Below are 19,490 nucleotides of genomic sequence, written 5' to 3'. Positions count from 1 at the left end.
CGGCTATTTTACCCACGCGTGTTGCTCCACTTCTTTCGGTTTTTACACCCAAAAATAAAAAATGCTCATTATCATATTTAAGTAACCTTCTTTTTTGGGCGTGCCAGTGGTAGAACTAGTACTTTACATATACATACAATTTTTCCACTTAAAATTGAGCTAAAGTTGTAATTATTTAAGACGAGCAGAAGTAGACTTGGTTCGAATCTCCTCTAAGAAGGGGAGGTTTTTTTTTTCTAATATTTTCAGGGTGCCCCTTTGGCCCCACCCTTTGGCCCTAGCTAGCTAACTACCAAGTACCAACCATATAACGCTAATACATCTTCTCTTTTTATTTTTTAGTTTGTTGGTTTCCTAATAATTTCTCATGAATTATGAGAATCACCTGATAATTGCCAAAAGAAAAAAAAGGAAAAAAAAAGAGGAAGAGAATCTTGCATTTACAATAATAAAATAAAGACGTCAACTTCCACCATAATTGATAATCCATTAAACTTGGTGGCCACTTCGTTTAAGTTAGAAGCAATTTTAAAATTTAGTTTTTTTGTCTTTTTGGGTGCAGTGCCTTTAATCTGCAATCATTGTGAGTCCACATATAAAAAAAAAATTGATTAAAAAAATTTGCTTACAGTTCATTGATTCCTTCATTTTGTTGCCACTGGAGCCCATTCCTCCTCCACGCTTTCAGACTTTCAAACTTACTTATTCAATCATCTATATTATCTCCCATAGCATTCTCTATTCAATTTTAAAAATTTGATCAAAATGTTAAGAAGTGTGATATTTATACTGAGCCATATCCAGAAAATTGATGGTTCAATATTATGAGGTCCAGATTGGTAATTTGCATTTCCCTATCTTCATTCAAAAAGATTGGGGAGAACATCAGAAGTTTATCATCATAGACAGTGTGTCATAATTTGCCCATCTTTTCCCTATCTTTTTTTAATTAAAAGATGCCTACATATTTAATTGATATCTCCTTATCAAAGAACAAAATATTTTACAGCAAGTAGCCATTTGGTGAGTGAGTAAAATATTTTAGTGCAATATTAACCTCTGAACATGGGGTGCCATGTCACTGCTAGTGGACCAAAAGCATAGTGGAATTCATTGTAATTAGATAGGAGCACCATTACTGGTATGTGGCTGACCAAGAAATAGGATGGGATTGGTCCCTTGGAAAGATTAGTGGGGATTCAGTATTTAGTCAATATAAGGATAAGTTGTGGGGATTTGGGAGTGTATTTGTGGTCAATCCATCCAATTCCACCTAAGATGTGGTGGAAATTCTTTGTGAATCAGATAGGCCTTCGTTGGGCAGTAAGGTAGAGTAGGGAATCATTGACGCAATCAATGCATCATTTCGTTGCTGTAATTTTTAATGTGATTTTAGCCATAATGCTTGGAGCTTTTCATTTTTATTTTCTTTTGGTGCGCCAACATTTTGGCTTTTGGGAAGTCTCATCTGCCCCTCATCTGCCCCTAAAGTGGATAAAATAGTCTAAAACTCGAGAAATTTACCAGTACTTATGATTACACTGGGTTCTTTATTTGATGGGCCAAGAAATGAAAAATTCTTAGTTCAACCGAATTGGGCCAGATCCTCAAAGTAGGTAAATCCATGTCCTTTGGCCCATTTTCCCTCGTGAGGGTAAACCCTTTTAAAATTGAGAAATAAGGCCAAAATTAAGCCCACAATTTTAATCCTGTGCTGATAATTGAGTCCATGTTGCTTTGGCAGGTTGCATGCCCATTGTGTTCCCAGCATCAGTCTTTTGTGAAATAGATATTTCCTCCGGCCCAATGAGAGAAGAGTTGTCGCCGTAAAGATGTAAGTTTAGCCCGGTCCCCACCTGTCAGAGAATTTTTGGGCCGAAGCCGAGCTCTCGAGCCCAGATCAATCCGCCTTGCTGTCGGAGGTAACCGTAGGCGGGATTGCATTCGACTTTAGATGAGAGTAACATGAGCAAATGATTTATTTATTAAATTATTCAAATTTTAAATTAAAGATATTTATATTTAAATGTATAATAATTAGAATTATACTCTTAATATTCATGATTAATTGATCAATTATGATAATTTCCTCTATTTATTTGATAAAGATACAATTAGGGCTTAAAAAAAAAAACTATCTTGTGATACATTTCATATAAATAATCTAACATCTGGCATTTGGGATTTTGATTTTTTTTTCACATTTTTTATTTTTTATTTTTTACAAAAGAGTTACTTAGGATTGTATTTTTTATTTTAATTTTTTTTAAATAAATAAAAATAAATGATGATTCTAATTTTTTAAAATTCAATTTTTTATTAAGTTTCGCCTCTAAGTGAACATACATGAAAAAAAATATAGGTCCACACATATTTTTTGGATGAGTTACAAAGTTTAGGATAAAAATGAAACAACTTTAAATTTTTTTAAAAAAACTATGGATGATTTGGAATGGTCGTATACAATTTTATCCCATTAGTATTATTATTTAAAACCTTTTTACATATATAAAATATTGATTTTATAAAAATAAATTATAAATATTTATAATATTTAATTATTTTATTTTTAATAAAATTTAAACTTTTAAAAATAAAAAAATTGAAAAAAAAAATAAAATTACATGATGCAAGTGGAATGAGTATGGGAATTTATTACGCCAATTCCACCCTGTTTATTTTTTTTATTATTATTTTATGGAGATGGAAATAAATACACGTGAGGGGTTGGGATGGTGTGACCCGAACCTCCAGTTGTCATCCACTCTCAACACCAAGCACGGCCGAAAAGCTCCGGAATCCACAAGCTAGCTTCGAAACATCTCTGTCCTATAGCTTAAGTGGGAATGCCCAGTGCAACAGGAGGTCACGTCCAGCAAAAAATTGACCCTGCCACATGTAAGAATGGGGATGTGATAATTATGTTGGAAGGAAGGAACACCTCTAGTAAGAAAAAGTTGATGGGCTTCATATGGGCCTCATTTCTAACCTGTGAAGAACATTGCTTGTGATATAAGGTGGGACGAGGATACGTTTGGGTAGTGCCAACTCCCCACACAAGTTGTTCATCATCCATCCTTTGTGAATTGTGATCCCTATTATCACATACTTCAATTGGTTGGAAGATGATTACCACTACGTACCCCAATCCAACAAAACTCTTGCCATCACATGAATCACTCTCAGCGGCCACATCGAGACAAAGCAACATGGAATTATATCGTGGGGTGCTTGCCTTGTGCTAAAAGCTATCTTGTAAATCATAGCTTAGTGTTTTTTTTTTCTCTCACCCTCAACTTGGTGGGACTCCTTTAATCTTGTGGACGTGTTCGTTCTCTTTTTGTTGCCTTATCCCTTCATGCTCATCTGTTTGGATTCTGAGAGGCGGAAAAGAACAAAGGAATTAATCCTTGAAATTGCTTTTGTATGGATTTTAGTTTTTTCTGCTCTCATTGTTTCTGAGATTCAAATGGAGGCTTAAAAGTTTGGAAGGAAAGCAAGATAAAGTAGAACAAAGGGGGTTTAAGTTCCGATTTGCTTTACTTACAAAAATACATTCTATTCCGTTCCTTTTTAGGGGAAAGGAAAGGTAAACAGTAACAAAAATACATTTGCACACTTTGTTTCACATCGATCTTTATTCCTTTTTACAATTGCAGCTGTGTTTGAAAGAGATTCTTGATTCCGGATTGATTGTTTGATCTCCACAGCATGAGCATATGCATCTCTGTAGTTATTCTCTGTGGGAGGATGAACTACTTTCAAGATTGCTGCTGAATTACATATGCCACAGTTCTAGCCCAGTGCCATAGATGTTTCTTCATGTCAGCAGAGGCAGACACCCTTGGCATCTTTAGGTTTAGTAATGGCGAATCAGGTCTCTTTATTAACCAGGCTTCAGAAAGATACGGCCTCACTACAGCTCTCTCCTCCTCTTCTTCTTCTTCGATTTTATCATCTTTATAATTAGCTGATTGAGTGGAATCTGATAGTTCAGTTTCCTGTTCATTGTTGTATCCTCCGAGTCTCTGCAAGCCAGGGATTACGGTTATCATCCGTGGACTTAAGTGTTCTCTTTTGAATTTGAAACCTAAATCCATGAACCCCTTCACTTCTTCAAGTTCTAGCTCCCTCAAGCTCTTGCAGCTCATGGTTTTGGGTAAACTTGTCACTGCACCCAAGTATCTGTGATTTTTAGCACGTTTTTTAGTGGCAGGTGATGATGAAAATGAGCGGGTTTTTCTTGTCATAAGATTCAACCTGTTGGGTCTTTCCTTCTGCTTCATTTCCTTGTCTTCACCTTGATTCTTGGGATCATCTTCCTCATCTACTAACTATATATAAAAAGGAAACGTCATTCAACAAGAGTGTCAAATTTAAGTTTGGAGACACGAGTGGCTTTTTATTACCTGTGGAAGAGGGCTTGCGGATAAGTAAGCTGAGGTTTCTTCTTCTGAAGGAGGTGGTGCAGAAAGGTCGGATAAGCAATACAAAAGAGAATCTGATGAGGTAGTTTGTGGTGCAATTCTGAGGGTAGTGGGGCTGAGTAGTGACATGGGGTTCGAGAAAAGAATGACTTGGTTAAACCAGAGACCATCCATGGCTGCTACAAGCAAGCTGAGAGAGTGATTCTGGGCCATGGAGAAAGAGAGAGAGGGAGAGAGGGGGGAAGAGAGAGAGATGAAATTGTGAATATAAGGAGGATGGTTGTGGTGGTGATGAAAGAAGAGAGAGAATGAATATGAAAAGTGAGTGGGGGAGGCTTTGGAGAGTGGGAGGATGTGGTCATGACTCAGGTTCCTCCTCATTTCCACTTCTTTTGCGTATTAATTTACTCTTTTGCCCTTATTCTTCGATCCTACTCCCCCATCTGGTGGGGCATCCAATCACTGACAACTGACAAGTACGAAGAGATTTGGGCCTGGACCAGGCAGACTTTGTGCTTTGTCTAATTGTTTGGGCTCAAACGACTCCAGTCCAACATGCGATGAGCCATTTGAGCCCAAGGTTCAACAGGCTTCCTCAATGCTGCCCAAATGTGGGGGCCACTCCATCTCACTCCTCCGGGCATTGCCGCATCAGGTTAAACTAGTTCTGAAAATTAGGAAAACAAAAAGATTATTCCCAAAAGCATGAAAGAAAAAAATAATAATAATAAATATATATATATATATATAGATAATTAAAATTATTTAGAGATTTATATATTTTTTTACTATTTAATTTTTATAAATATATTTTTTATAAAAATAATTTAATTGGTATTTGGTAAAATTAAATACTTATTACTTAATAATTTAAATTAATTTAAGTTAAATTGTTCTTAAGTTATTAATTTAAAACTTATCATTGATTTTTTTTACTTTAAATATTGAGATTGTTAGTTAAAATTAATTTAATATTTCATTTGATTTACATATTTATCCTAATTAATTTAACTAATATTTTATTTTCACTAATTTTAAGTAATAAATTTATTTGTTAAATATTTTTATAAGTTAACTACAAAAATATATTTTATAAAAAATGAGTTGTGAATGTAGAGTTGTAGTTGTAAAACATATTTTTATTAAATATAATTAAATAAGATAAAAAGAGTTTGAGATTAAAAATAAGTTAATTATTTTGAATTAATATTTAAAGTTATTTTTCACTTAAAGTTTTACTTTATTAAATATATTTAATCTATTTAATGATTTAAATTAAGTCATTAAATTTATTTACCGAACACCCTTTTAATTACACCCTTGACATATAACAATTAATTCTATTAATTAAAAAAAACTAAGCTTTGTTTTATAATTATTTTCAAAAATAATTTTTTATTCTAAAGAACAAAAAAAACAAATAAGATCATAAACAATGGAACGGGTTCGGGATAGGTCACCCATTGTGCTTACATACAACTTAATTACTTACATATAAAAAAAATTATTAGTTCTTAGCTACTACGGTATGGGGTAGCAGCCACATGTAATAGCATTCAAGTCAAGTGTAAAATCCGCCCATATATCCCTCTGGAAAAAAAATATATATATATAGTATAAGAATTCACATCATATGCTAATGGGTATTCATTAGAAAACGATAATGGAGAAGACAAATTGGCAAATCAATTATTTTTCATACAATATTAAGTGTGTGAGTGCAAGAATAATGGAGAAACCCCACAAATAAAAAAAAAAAAAAAATTGATAGAGACTAGGAAGATTTCACCATCCCTTATGACATCACCATCAGTTCTTGTTTTGTCTTAATATATATAGGATCAAATAATAGTGTGTATATAATTATTACAGTTTATGGATGTCATTCATGGATGCACACATATTTGTAAAGATATAGAGAGAAACCCAGCCACGGCTTGACTCACTGCCCTTGTTGTACATGGATTTCCAAGAAACACGCCCAATACCATGATGCGCCCAAGCCACGCATATGCCTTGCTTTAGCCATGAGCTCGCTTTTGCCCAATCCCAAACAAACCTCACCTCCCTGCCATTCCTCCTACTCTCTTTCTTTCCATCTCCCATCTCGCTTCACTGCTGGCAATTCTAGCATGGGTGCCATAGACCGAAACCTTGACCAGGCAGCCTCGTTTCTTACACTTTCTTCTTCTTCCACCTCCACGATTTCTCCTTTGCTAGTAGGGCTTCCTCCTAGCCTACATTGTCGTAGAAGCGATGAAGATTCAGTCACACTACTCCTCCTGGGGCTCCATTCTGTCGTCCAAGATGTCCGAGGAGATTGTAACGACTGTTCTTGCCTCTTCCTCCTTTCCCTTACCTCCGCGTGCCACTGCTTTATGATTTTGGCCGTCTGCTCTTCCAGTGCCTTACCCTTGTATTGTGATCCCATCTGTAAACCCAAAAAAAAAAAAAAAAAAAAAAATCGAATTTATGTTCATACTGAGAAAATTGACAATATGCACGAACGGGCGGTGGTGATAAAGCCACTGATTTCAAGAATGCTTCACCTGTGTCACTAGTGCATACAGGGGAAGTGTAATATAGCTGCAAAGGACTTGAACTGTCACACTGAGGAGTCAAAACGTTGGAATTAGTAGTTGGAAATTAAAATTTGGAAATCAATACATAATCATTAACACTGTACGTAGTAGCTAATTAATGAGCCCTTACGCCAACGCCACTCTTATGGCAGTGATCACCGTGTGCTCATGGTAACAAGAGTCCCACCCAAATTCTATCTGAAGATCAAGGACATAATCAGAGGTTAAACCAAATTAATGAAGAATATTAAATCATTGCTAATACATTGAGTTTTAAAAGAATAAATGAACAAACGAATACTCACTGAAACCCAGATAAAGAAGGCCAGCTCGAATGCATTCTAAAACAAACCAGTAAAGGTAGTATGCGTTAGTTCAATAATGATCCACCAATATTCGACAAAGAACTTGGTTTATGGAGAAAAATTACCGTAAAAAGAGTGTAATGAATAAGAGTCAGAACAAATCTTGGGTCCTCAAACCAGAAGAGATTGTCATTGGGCTTAACCAGAGGAGTTCCTTTGATTACATAGTTCTGATGTTTTAGCTGAAGGGCCATTCTCTCCACAATGACTTCCAGTTTGGTTCCCAGAATCAGCACTATCTACAAAGACAACAAAATGGACTGGTGATTGAAAGATTGAAGAAAAGATGAATTAAATTACATTGCAGCAATTTATTCTTACCAAAAGAGGAACGCAGGACACCCAGAGATACACATGCCAACCTGGTTAATCGAGTTCAAACAGAGTTTATGACACCATACTACAAAATATCCAAATAATAAATGTCTTGAACGTAAGCAACCATACTTACCATGTACGTCTAGGAGCAAGAAGATAACCACAATAAACCGCATCAGAGGGCTATCAAAGGATTTTCAAAAATACACATTATGAGAGTTAGAGAAAGGCAATTTGAAAAATGCAGATATGGCCACAAATATTTTAGTATTTAAATCTACAACCTGATGCTGACTACGACCTTGAAATCCTCGTCCAGTGATCGTCGTATGTACTTTTGGAAATTGAAGTTGCTATTGGGTGCCAAATGAGCCTGAGATATTCATGAAACATATGGTCGACGTTAATCCATGAAGCTCCCTTTTCATTCATTAGGAAGATAGGATTTGAGAGACATAGAAATGGTTACCGAGATGAAACCATGCCTCAGAGTGATATAGTCCACCTTTACCACTGATCGAAAGAACTGTCTGAAGAAGCATTTCTGCATCATTAATTACACTCATTATTATTATTTTATCCGAAGTACGTTGTTAAAACTTCTATATTATCAAACTATTTATTACTGCAGATTCAAGGAACTGATTAGTAATTCATTTCTGCTGAATGTGCAACTCACTGTCCACAATTGAAGGGATGTTTCTGTACAAGAAGACATGTGCCGTCTTCCGAAAGTTGTTTGCCTCGTGAATCTGAATCGATTAGGATCTGACGAATACAAAGATGAATTATAAAACTTCCCAGACAAAAAATTCGTAGGTTCTTGCATAATTTTCTCCCTGGAGAAACATGAAAATTCAGATTTTTCTTTCTACATTGATGAAAGTGATGCGACAATAACGTAGTTTTCGTACTAAACACGCAGCAATTTTTATTGAGAAACAAATATACAGGTAAAGAACGCGGACAACGGACACGCAATAGTCAATGCATCATATAGAATACAAATAAATTGGTTTTCGTTTATTCAACATCCTAAAGAGCCGGCAACCGAGTTGACCTGAGGAACTACTCAGCCTGACCGTCATAGTCAAATCGAAACTAGTGAAACGGGCAGCAAGAAAGGATTTAAAAATTAAAAAAAAAAAAAATCAAATCAAACAAGCAAAATGTTTTCAAAAGGCAACATCACACGTGGCGATGCGCGTGAGTACACGCGCCTTCTTATGTCTCTAGAGTCTAGATAACCCTCGCAGAATAAAAAAATGTGACCCACTTGTGGGCGTTGAGTAATTTGGTCCGGTGCATTGGAAACGTGGTAAGGGCTGATTAACAAAATATCAGAATAAAAAAACTGCACCCCATTTAGGACTCAGGAATTCCTAGAATCCATTTTCCTGTCAAGCTAAGCTATCATTTTGGGCCAAGAAGCGCTTTTCAAACACACACATCATCCCTCTAGAACCGTGGAATTTTTTACAAGAAATCTTAATATCCTGGTCCACTTCTATGGCCACAGCCCCTTCATATTCTGATTTCAATACATATGAGGACAAGAGATCCATACATTTTCTGTCATTGTGGCTCCAAATTCTTGGTGTGGAAGAGAGATCTAGAAATGTTCATGAAGTCTCTGCTTTCACTTTAGAGTTTATGAAACACATTAGTTTAATTAATGGTTATATGCCCAAGTGAAGCTCTTGCAACCTTGCGGGTTTTCCTGGGAAGGTCGGAGCACGCTACACTAAAATTCATACTGTATTACTTGGTGGTCAAATTATGAATGCGTATCAAGCCATTAACCGACCAACAATTTGCATCGAAATAGATTTAAACATACCGTTGGCAACGAGGTACTCTGTTGTTTGTGTTTCTTTCTCCCAAGCACTCCAACGTCTCATCTAGAGAAATGAAAATGAGAAAATTAAGAAACTCTACATTTGACGGAGAGCATGGTACAAAAGTGTTCTAATGGAAAGAAGAAAAAGAAAATCTGGAAATGGAGAAAGAGAGTCTAAACCCTAGCTGCAAGTCCAGAATATTGTTGGTAATATTAAATTTAGACAGCATGTAACATGAGCATTTTACCTTAAGCCTGCCCAAAGCCATGGTGAGAACACTATAAACAATTTGCATGACAGCCAGCACAAAGATGAAGATTTGAAGCTGCTGGATCCCTTTTTGGGTCACTATAGAAACCATACCCTGAAAATTTCATTTGGGTCATCAATACTCAATCATCAAACCAATTCCCCTCTTAGAGACATATATACATACCTTAGACGTGCAAGGATCAGTAGTATTTGCACTTTGATCTTCAACCAGTCGCCTATATTGTTGCCATAACACATCATCATACAAATTTCCAATAAATTGGGTTGCCATGTGCTGGTATTGTTGTACTTTTGAATTTTGGATTTCAGTCTCTTACCGACAGGGAAGCATCTTGTCAGCATACTTGGGTGGTATGCAGATTTTGGAAATAGGCTCTTGAGTTACTGCTAGTAGTAGAGACATGAACCCCAGAAGCATCAGCTCTGCATCGAATCCAAACAGTACAAGAAAATCAAAATCCAGTCAGTCCCCACACCAAAACCTAAGCCAACACATAAAATCCCTAATCTGAACCGCACCGGATTTGAGTCTGTCCACGGCATCGCACAACGCAGTCTTCCGATGTCTCTTAAGCCACTGCACCAACTCCCCATCAGCAGAAAATTCAAACAAAATAACAATAAAAAGGAACAAGTTTCAACTGAATTGCTTACGTTGGTGAGAAGATGGATACAGTGCTCAAGAACAATGGAAATGGCTATGAAGAAGAAGCAGACAACCGCCAATGCCCACGTCGGGGTGTGTTCCAGAGAGCGAACGGAGTTGTTTCCAGTCGCCATGGATATTTCCTACGCTGAAAACACGATCAACATGGGGAACTTGTGTGTATATATATATATAACCAAACCGGAAAAACTATTTCTTTCTTTCCGCAATTCACACTAGGCGTCAGCTTCTGACACAGAAATCATCATACAATCATATGGATGTTTTGATCGATCAGTCATTTCATATGGGACCCATTTGATGCAGGGCCGTGATCTTCTGTCCAAGTGGGAATTAAATCAACTGTATTGACACGAAGGTAGTCAAGTTTTCCCCGTTTGTGAAATGCTGAAATCTCTCACCTATAAAAATTTTGTGCAGACTGACGGCCAAATTTTTTCTATGTGTGTAACCATGGCTTCATCGCGTCCCCCGTGTTCCAATGGTGGGGGAAGTGAGGAACAGTCTTGACGATCAAAGGGAAATCAAGTGTCCACGCGCCACTAAAATCCACCAGTCCCACGGCCTACAATCATCTCTGAGTTTCAATCTGTTACAATCCCAACCAAACCGACGCAGACAATTCATCTCTGACAACTTGATGAATCATTTATTCGTAATTGATGTGGAACTAACAAATGTGGGACCCTCAGCTTGCTTCACCCTCAGCTTCCCTTAGTTCCAATCTTGGAATTTTGTCTCTTTTGATTCTCATTCTCCACCATAAAAAACACATCTTTAAAATATAAAATATATATTTTATTTGTGCCCTTACAAAGAAAGAGTCATTGACTTGACTTGAGAATATAGAAATTATCGTAGGAGCTCCACTCCACGTGTCAATCCACGTGTCACATATGTCCGGATGCGAGGTTTTCCATCCCGATCATGAGGCTAGACAATAAGTAGGATCGGACTCCTTAAACGGACATAACCATCCAATCAATCTTCAAGACTTATTACCCAACGTTATAATGATTGTTCTGCCACCTATAGGACAGTCATTATTTCAGAGAATGTCAAAGTGTTTAGTTAACACTAAAGTGGCTTTCTCCTGAACACTATAAAAACCCTCCTGAAATATTAACAAGGTACGCATGTTGAAACTGGCCTACTCATTATCTCCTTAAAAGAACCTGACATATCTTTGTCTAACTTAATATTCAAATGGACATGCCTGAATCACCCGTTTTGACATCCTTTGTATAAAGAAGAAACTCATCTAGTTCCCTATCATTAGGCAAAAGTTTTGAGAGATACAACGTAATAAGGATTCGACTCCAATTTACTTTATATCAACAATTATTTTAAGTCTTAACTTCAATCTCATTTTCTATTCGTTCCTCCAATTAACCATACATTTTGTCCGGTTAGAAAATGAAAATAATTTAGTCCAGTGGCAAGTATATATTTATAAGTCTTAACAAAATAATTATTAGACTTTGTATGACCGTTCCGGGAGTTTACTGTGCATGCAGTAAACCAAGGTGTCGTCCTAATATCTGGACGACGTCGGGTCCCACAAGATGTAACAAGGAATCAATGTGAATTCGGTTAAAACGCCCATTTTCGTGTTTCAAAAATGGGCCCCGAACTCATGAATATTGGTTCCAAATTAAATTAATGCAATGAAGAAACTGGGATTCCTCTCCTCGCAAACCGGAGGACTTTGAAAAAGTCATGTTTTGATATGACAATCTTAAACGGTTAAACGTACTAGTCAAGAAAGCCCATTAAAAAAATATATATTCATTATCATCACAGTTGTTTTTTTATGGAGCAGTCACTTTCCTTTCTGTTCTAAGTTGTAATCAACTAGTGTCATGTAAGGACCCCAAAAGATGCCGGATCTATTATTAAAGCACTCTTTTTTTAATTTCTTAGTGTTGGAATTTTGTTACCTAACGTAACGATGTCAATAAAATAGAAATTAGAATCACCGGCGGATTCAACCAGGACTTATATATAGGGGCACATAATAAGGAATTGAACACATGGCCTTAATTTTAAAAGAGAAATAGACCAATTGATTAATCAAACATTGCTTTTTAATTTATTTTTGCTTCTTGAAACTAACTTTTATCCTATTTCTACCCCGATTAGAATGATAAAAAATATTGATTTGTAGAAGTTTTTTCAATTTTGTTTGAAATAGTAATTGATTTCTTTGTAATATATTTATGAGTGTGCCTAGCTTCTAATTAATTTCTTATAACTTCGTTGAATTTTGTCATTATTCAAACAAACTCCAAATCGGTTGAAATTTAACGTCTTGTATATAAAAAAAAAATTATTAATTTTCAAAAATAATTTAGAATAAAAAACTAAGTGAGTAACTACCATACTTTTGTGGTGTCTATTGAGTGACATGCAAGTTTCTTGTTAGACTTTAGAACTTAAAAATAATTAACTTACTAAAATAATAAAAATTGTAGCATTTTTTAATTAGATTTCAATGGGATGTTGTTTTAAAAAATATTAATTTTCTTTCACGAATTTCCTTTCTTTTTCTTTTTCTTTTTTCTTTTCTCCAAATTTGTTTTGAAAAGTTTTATTGGAAAGCTGGAGGAGGAGGTATGAAATGAATTATGTTTTGGTTAGATAGGGAGGTTCTCTCATGAAATGCATAAATGTTATCAAGCCCATATTTTATATGTATCATCCTGTTAGTTGGTTTTCTAAATTTGTTTGGCATGATTATGATATGACTAATATTTTATCAAACAAATTTATTTATACAAAAAGTTAAAATTTAAGATCTAACATGAAGAATTTTAAAACATTTTTTTTTATATCCTATCTTAGAAGAAGTTCATGTTATTATATATATAGTAGACTACTCTTAATTATATAGACTCGTTTTGAAGTTATGGAGTCTCTTGGACCCATAAATGATAATATTCATATAAAATGAAACAAATTATTATAAATAGTATTAAAGTTAATCCTTAATAGTATTGGTTAGAAAATCCTTGATTGTAGGACACAAAATATGCACAGAGAATTTCACAACCATACGTGTGTGAATGATATATATATATAAAGAATGTTGGAAGATGAAATTATGGATACAGGTAAGTCTGAATCATATATTATCATTTATATATTGGCAATAGTGTGTGATCTATATGAAAACTTGGTGGTAGTAGGATCCTATAAATAGAGGTCTTTCTCCTCATTCTCTCCATCTCAAAGTTGAGAGAAAAAGAGTGATACAACTCTTTGAGTGAAAAAGTGAAGTTCTCTTGAGTTAAAGAACTATCATTTTTTTTTTTGGGTGTAATTGAGTTTTGGGTTGGGAGATAGTGAAGATTTGCAACAGCTCTATGAACATAGCCTATTTTGGGTGAACCACATAAATTTCATGTGTTGATTTTGTCTGCACTATTTTGTTTTTTATTTGCTTCATTAATTTGGTGTTTTGAGAGGTTTATTTCCTAACAACTTGGCTTCATAGGAGTATTTATCTATCTAAATGATCTCGCAATTTTTTATTTGACTCCGTATGAGTGCATATCTATCTAAATGATCTCACAATTTTATATGATACAACAAAGAACATCCAAGAGGACACCCGATCCACACTCTCTTCCTAGTAAAGAGAAATTCTAAATCCAAATCAATCATTTGATCAAACAAAAAAAAGTACTTAGGTTTTAAGGGCTTCAATTGGGGAAGCAAAGGGAATAGGAAGACTTGGAACAAAGTCGCTTAACCACAAAAAGGTCTTATTTGAGTTCAAAGTAAGAAGTCAAAGATAAATTGCAATTGCAAAAGCCAACTCTAAGAAGCAGTTTTGCTTTAAAGAGAAGGAAAAGCAAAGAAGAGAGAAAAAAAAAAGGCCCTTAACATGCAAATTAGTTACACATTAAAATAAAGAAAAGATATATACTAGTTAGCCTACCTGATTACACAAGACATTTTACATGTGGTTAACAAAAACATCAATGGTTATTGGCCTCAAGGCAGAAACGAGTTCGCTAAACTCTTATCAAAATTGCATATAGAAAGAAAGAGTTAATTACATTTTGATATCCTATATGATGTGAGTTATTTTAACCATGTAAACATACTTTAAAAGCATAAGTGTCATTGAAACTAAAACAGATAATATTTACATTAAAAAAAAATGTTATTACATTTTTCCTTAAAATCTTATGAATGTAATCCAATTTTATTTGATGAAACATTTTTCTAACAACTAAAAATGTTGTTGTCCATTGATATAAAATATCCTAATGGCCAAAAGCCTCTTCATAAGACTAAAGTTAATATATTGAGAAATATGAGTAAGCTCAATTCACATCAATCCTCTTCTAGTTAACCTTTTACTAGCTGCTCAAAATTAGCTCAAGCGTGGCACAAAATATTAAAGATGATTTTATAATTGAATATATTTTATTAAAAAAAATAATATTTGTCATGATAACACAAGATTTTGGTGATTATATGTATATAACCATCCTTTTCTACTTCAAATGAAGATTGGGAAAAAGTGAGTGCACGAATAGTCGTGAAAAATTAATAATTTTTGGGACCTTTTCATATTGAGAGACCTGGTATTGACTTTCTCCTTTTAAAATTTTGACTTACATTTTAGACGAATTAAAGTAAAATATTTAGGTATTTTAAAGCACTGTTGGAAACACAAGTGGGCATTTGGTCTAGTGGTATGATTCTCGCTTAGGGTGCGAGAGGTCCCGAGTTCAATTCTCGGAATGCCCCCATTTTTTAAGTTTGCGAAGTTTTTTGCAAATAGTGTAGTACAAACTATAAACTGCTCCAGTTGGCCTGGTTTCCGGCCCACTTCAAAATTATGTTGCACTTTGGGTCTACTTACCTTCCCATGTCAGGCCCACGTTCAATGAGGGCTTGGCACTCATTTGGTTTTTCTTGGGCCTAACTAACAATATATCATAGATCAGTCCAAGCCCTAAACCCTATAAAGCCCGGCCCAAATGTTTTTGCAATATCGTTCAGCTTTTTTTCTTTTTCTTTTTTAAATACTTGGTTAAAAGGATAGTTAATCTCCAAATTGTAAATCTAACCCTTCTTATGTTTTTACTTGAACTTATTTTTTTACATAAATTTTTTTTATCATTTCAAATATTTATATATATATATTAAATTGTTATTTTTATAAGAAAATAATAAACGTATTTTTATCAAAATAAGATAAAAATAAATAAATAAATAAAGGATTAAATTTTAAAAAAATAGGTTTTTACCGACCCTTTTAATCAACTACTTTTTTTATTTTTTTTATTTTATGGAATGGCCTCAAAAGTCAAAAGTTATGAGTCAAGGTTCTATCTTAGTCTTTTTTTTTTCTTTTTCTTTTTTAACAATAAAATATAATTAATATTTCAAATCTATGACACCACAAAAACCATTCTAAAGATATTTTAAAAAAAGACCCGACAAAAATTATTTTATGACACTCTGTGCCTTGAAAAGGTCATATGACTTTGATTTCTATACATTTTATTAAAATTGTAACTTTAAAACATTAATTTAATGCAAATATTAAAGTTTGCCTTGGAGATAATATTTTTTTATATCATGTTAAAGTCATCCATAAGTGTGACTCTTTATATAGATACATAGATTTTATTTTTTATTAAACTATTTTTTTGGCTTTATTATCAATTTAATTTTTCAATCTTGTTTTTCAGTTTTATATAGTCTCATGTCATATGAGTTATATATAAAATTATAAAATTAATTAATCCATATAAATATGATAGTTGCATTTAGAAAAGTGCTAGATGAAGTTTCATTGCATTCATACATACATACATACTTACATATATATAATGTTGTTTCTATTTTTTTTCAATTTCCTTCCATTTTTTCTTTCCATCTTTTTTATTCCACCCATATTATTTTCACTATAAATATATAAGGATATAATTTTTTTTTTCTCAAAGAATTACAATGTTATAAAAATTAGACAATAATCTAGTTTGTAATATCAATATTTTTTTAGAGAAAATTAATGTGGGTGATAATGACCAGAAATGGTCATCTACTTTGATAATTCTTAGGTAGGATAAAAAAGAGAAAATTATTTTCCAAGTTCATTTCATATAATAATAGGTTGAAATGTCATAAATGTCCGAAAATTTTTTGAAATTCAAAGCATTTCACTTTTTTTTTTTGGTCATGACCACATTAGCTGTAATAATTAACATTCAATTTTTAAACCAAAAATTTGAGTTTTAACCTTTACAAATTATTATATATGATGATAATATAATTTGCTATTTAAAACCAAAATACTTCTACAAAATATTTTCAAAATAACATTTAATGTATCTTTCTACATATTTCTATTTTTATTCTAATTTTTACTTTTATTAAAAATAAAACGAGTTTCATATTTATGAAATAAGTATGATGAATTTTTCATATATATATATATTTGAATTTTAAATTGATAAATCATGTTTTTGTATTGAGTTCAAGAAAAATAGAATATTTAATTTTTTATTTAGATTATCTACGAGAATAAGAAAATGATGGAGAATGTCTAATCACTTTTTAATTTTTTAAATTATTTATTATAAAAAATATAGGTACAACAAAAATATATTATAATTACAATATAAATATACTTATATTACAACAAAACCTAATTAAGAATATTTTGATTTTATTTATTTATAAAAGTGATAGTTTTATATTATTACACTATATTTCATAATATACTTATATTATGAATCATTTTTTAAATCAAATGAAGTATTAATTTAAATTTACGAGACTTGTAGTTTATATATATATATAAATATAATTAAACAATTTCAATGCATTAAATGAATGATGTTAATATTATGATATGGAGTGTTAATTCTAATACTAATAGGGTATAAATATGCATTTATAGAATTATTACTTTTATTGTATAACATAAATGCATTATACTTACAATATAAATACATTATACATTATACTTATAATATAAATATACCAACGTTACAATACATTACAACACAATTTAATTAATTAATTAATTTTAATTTTTCACATATTATATTATCAAATTAATAGTTATGTGTTATTCAATTGAATATTTATATATAATTCAAGTAGTTATGAAAAATAATATTTCATTCTATTTTTATTTTAGAAAGATTAAAATTAATTTTTTTTATTGAGTTCTTTAAAAAAATCTCCATTTAAAAAAAAAGATATATTTCAAATAAAATAATTTTTTATAATAATATTATTTTCTTTATTTTATTTATTTTTTAAATAAAACTTTGTCAAATAATTTTTTGGAAATGCATTATTGATTTATTGTCTTTATCATTGTAACAAAGTTATTTATAGATAATTCAGAAAACCACGTTTAAAGGGTAAAATTATCTTATGATAAATTGATAAATTTCATTATTCATAAAAATTCTTGAGATAAATGACATTTCTTAATCATTATCATCCCCAAACCACTTTTTTTTTTTTTTTTTTTTTTAATTTCCCCTCTTTTTTTTCCTTATCTTTAACCAATTCAGTAGCCTTAATTTCAAATGAGTGGTTGAAAAAACAAATCAGGGCAACGAGATATTGATTTGTGAATATTTTTAAAAATAATTCTTAAAAAATAGTTTATTTGCAAAAGGGAAAACAATTCGTAAATATTTTATTGAATAAAATTATATTTTGGAATCATAAAATACCGTGCATATACCATATAAAAATTTTCAAAATTTAAAAAAAAATTCTTAAAATTAAAGCACTATTTTAAAAAACACAAAAAAAATTTCACATGTTATATTATCAAATGAATAGTCATGTGTTGTTCAATTGAATAGTTATATGTTATTTAATTGAATATTTATATATAATTTGAGTGGTTATGAAAAATAATATTTCATTCTATTTTTATTTAAGAGAGATTAAAATTAATTTTTTTATTAAGTTCTTTAAAAAAATCTTGATTTAAAAAAAATATTTCAAATAATTTAATTTCTTATAATAATATTATTATCTTTATTTTATTTTTTTAAAATAAAACTTTGTTAAATAATTTTTTGGAAATGCATTATTGATTTATTGTCATTATCATTGTAATAAAGTTATTTATAGATAATACAGAAAACCACGTTTAAAGAGTAAAATTATTCTATGATAAATTTCGTCGTTTATAAAAATTCTTGAGGTAAATGATATTTCTTAATCATTATCATCCCAAACCACATTTTTATTTTTACAATTCTCCCTTCTTCCCTTCATGTTTTTTCCCTTTTCTTTAACCGATTCAATAGCCTTAATTTCAAAATGAGTGGTTGAAAAAACAAATCAGGGAATGAGATATTGATTTAAGAATATTTTCAAAAATAGTTTATTTGCAAAAGGGAAAACAATTCTTAAATATTTTATTGAATAAAATTATATTTTGGAATCATAAAATACCACGCATATACCATATACAAAATTTCAAAATATTTTTAAAATTAGAAAACAACATCATTTCCTCTCAACTTGTACCAATTGAATCTTTCAAGTCCATGGTGGTTGAATTTTCAAAAGTAATTTAAAATCTGTACACCACAACGTTCACAAAAAAGCTATGACAAAACCTACCAAGCTTTAAAGCCCTCATTAAATTGTCATTGAAATAAACCTTCGCTTTTCTTGTTTTTCGCTGGCATGCATACAAGTCACCTCACAGATGACACCAAAAGTCTACCCAAAGTTATGAAGAGTTGTTCTTTGGTCTCAAAATTGTTAGACGTTACTACCCACACGGCTTCCTACGATTTCAATAGGCATTAAGAGTTGAAATTGCCACCTCCGTGTACGCCATCCATTTTATTTAACAAGCACGCGTTCTTCACCCCTCGACTCAATAATCAATTGAAGGGCTCACTCATGCAACTGTAGAAAGAAATTAAAAATCACATGCCATAAAACTCCTCAGCCAAAAAGAAGTTTTGCAAAAGAAGACAATTTGGTGGAATTCTCCTAACTCT

The 19,490-nt window shown here is 32.1% G+C and overlaps 2 protein-coding genes and 1 non-coding gene across 4 annotated transcripts; 1 reads left to right on the top strand and 2 right to left on the bottom strand.

Annotated features, from left to right (window-relative positions):
- Positions 1 to 3,507: 3,507 nt before the first annotated feature.
- On the bottom strand, positions 3,508 to 4,776 carry LOC100854914 (uncharacterized). Of its 2 annotated transcripts, XM_010655243.3 has the most exons (3): positions 4,410 to 4,750; positions 4,261 to 4,334; positions 3,508 to 4,185 (listed from the first exon to the last, which is right to left on the bottom strand). In XM_010655243.3, the coding sequence occupies exons 1-3, from the start codon at positions 4,638 to 4,640 to the stop codon at positions 3,762 to 3,764; spliced, it is 729 nt and encodes a 242-aa protein (XP_010653545.1). In that variant the 5' UTR covers positions 4,641 to 4,750; the 3' UTR covers positions 3,508 to 3,761. The 2 variants fall into 2 exon arrangements, with proteins under 2 accessions (XP_010653545.1, XP_019076984.1); XM_019221439.2 differs by having other exon boundaries at positions 3,508 to 4,334; positions 4,410 to 4,776.
- A 1,434-nt stretch (positions 4,777 to 6,210) lies between these two features.
- Positions 6,211 to 10,983, bottom strand: LOC100233062 (MLO-like protein 3). The gene is made up of 16 exons (XM_002275324.3): positions 10,461 to 10,983; positions 10,326 to 10,383; positions 10,124 to 10,229; positions 9,970 to 10,021; positions 9,781 to 9,897; positions 9,533 to 9,593; positions 8,372 to 8,460; positions 8,162 to 8,236; positions 7,977 to 8,065; positions 7,826 to 7,875; positions 7,696 to 7,736; positions 7,440 to 7,613; positions 7,315 to 7,350; positions 7,140 to 7,207; positions 6,977 to 7,037; positions 6,211 to 6,858 (listed from the first exon to the last, which is right to left on the bottom strand). The coding sequence occupies exons 1-16, from the start codon at positions 10,584 to 10,586 to the stop codon at positions 6,508 to 6,510; spliced, it is 1,554 nt and encodes a 517-aa protein (XP_002275360.2). The 5' UTR covers positions 10,587 to 10,983; the 3' UTR covers positions 6,211 to 6,507.
- A 4,182-nt stretch (positions 10,984 to 15,165) lies between these two features.
- On the top strand, positions 15,166 to 15,237 carry TRNAP-AGG (transfer RNA proline (anticodon AGG)). Its single transcript has one exon. It is a non-coding gene; the product is annotated as a tRNA-Pro (tRNA).
- Positions 15,238 to 19,490: the final 4,253 nt, after the last annotated feature.

Source organism: Vitis vinifera, chromosome 8 (genome assembly GCF_030704535.1).
Source record: "Vitis vinifera cultivar Pinot Noir 40024 chromosome 8, ASM3070453v1".
NCBI lineage: Eukaryota > Viridiplantae > Streptophyta > Magnoliopsida > Vitales > Vitaceae > Vitis > Vitis vinifera.
This window is presented reverse-complemented; position numbering and strand designations above follow the sequence as displayed.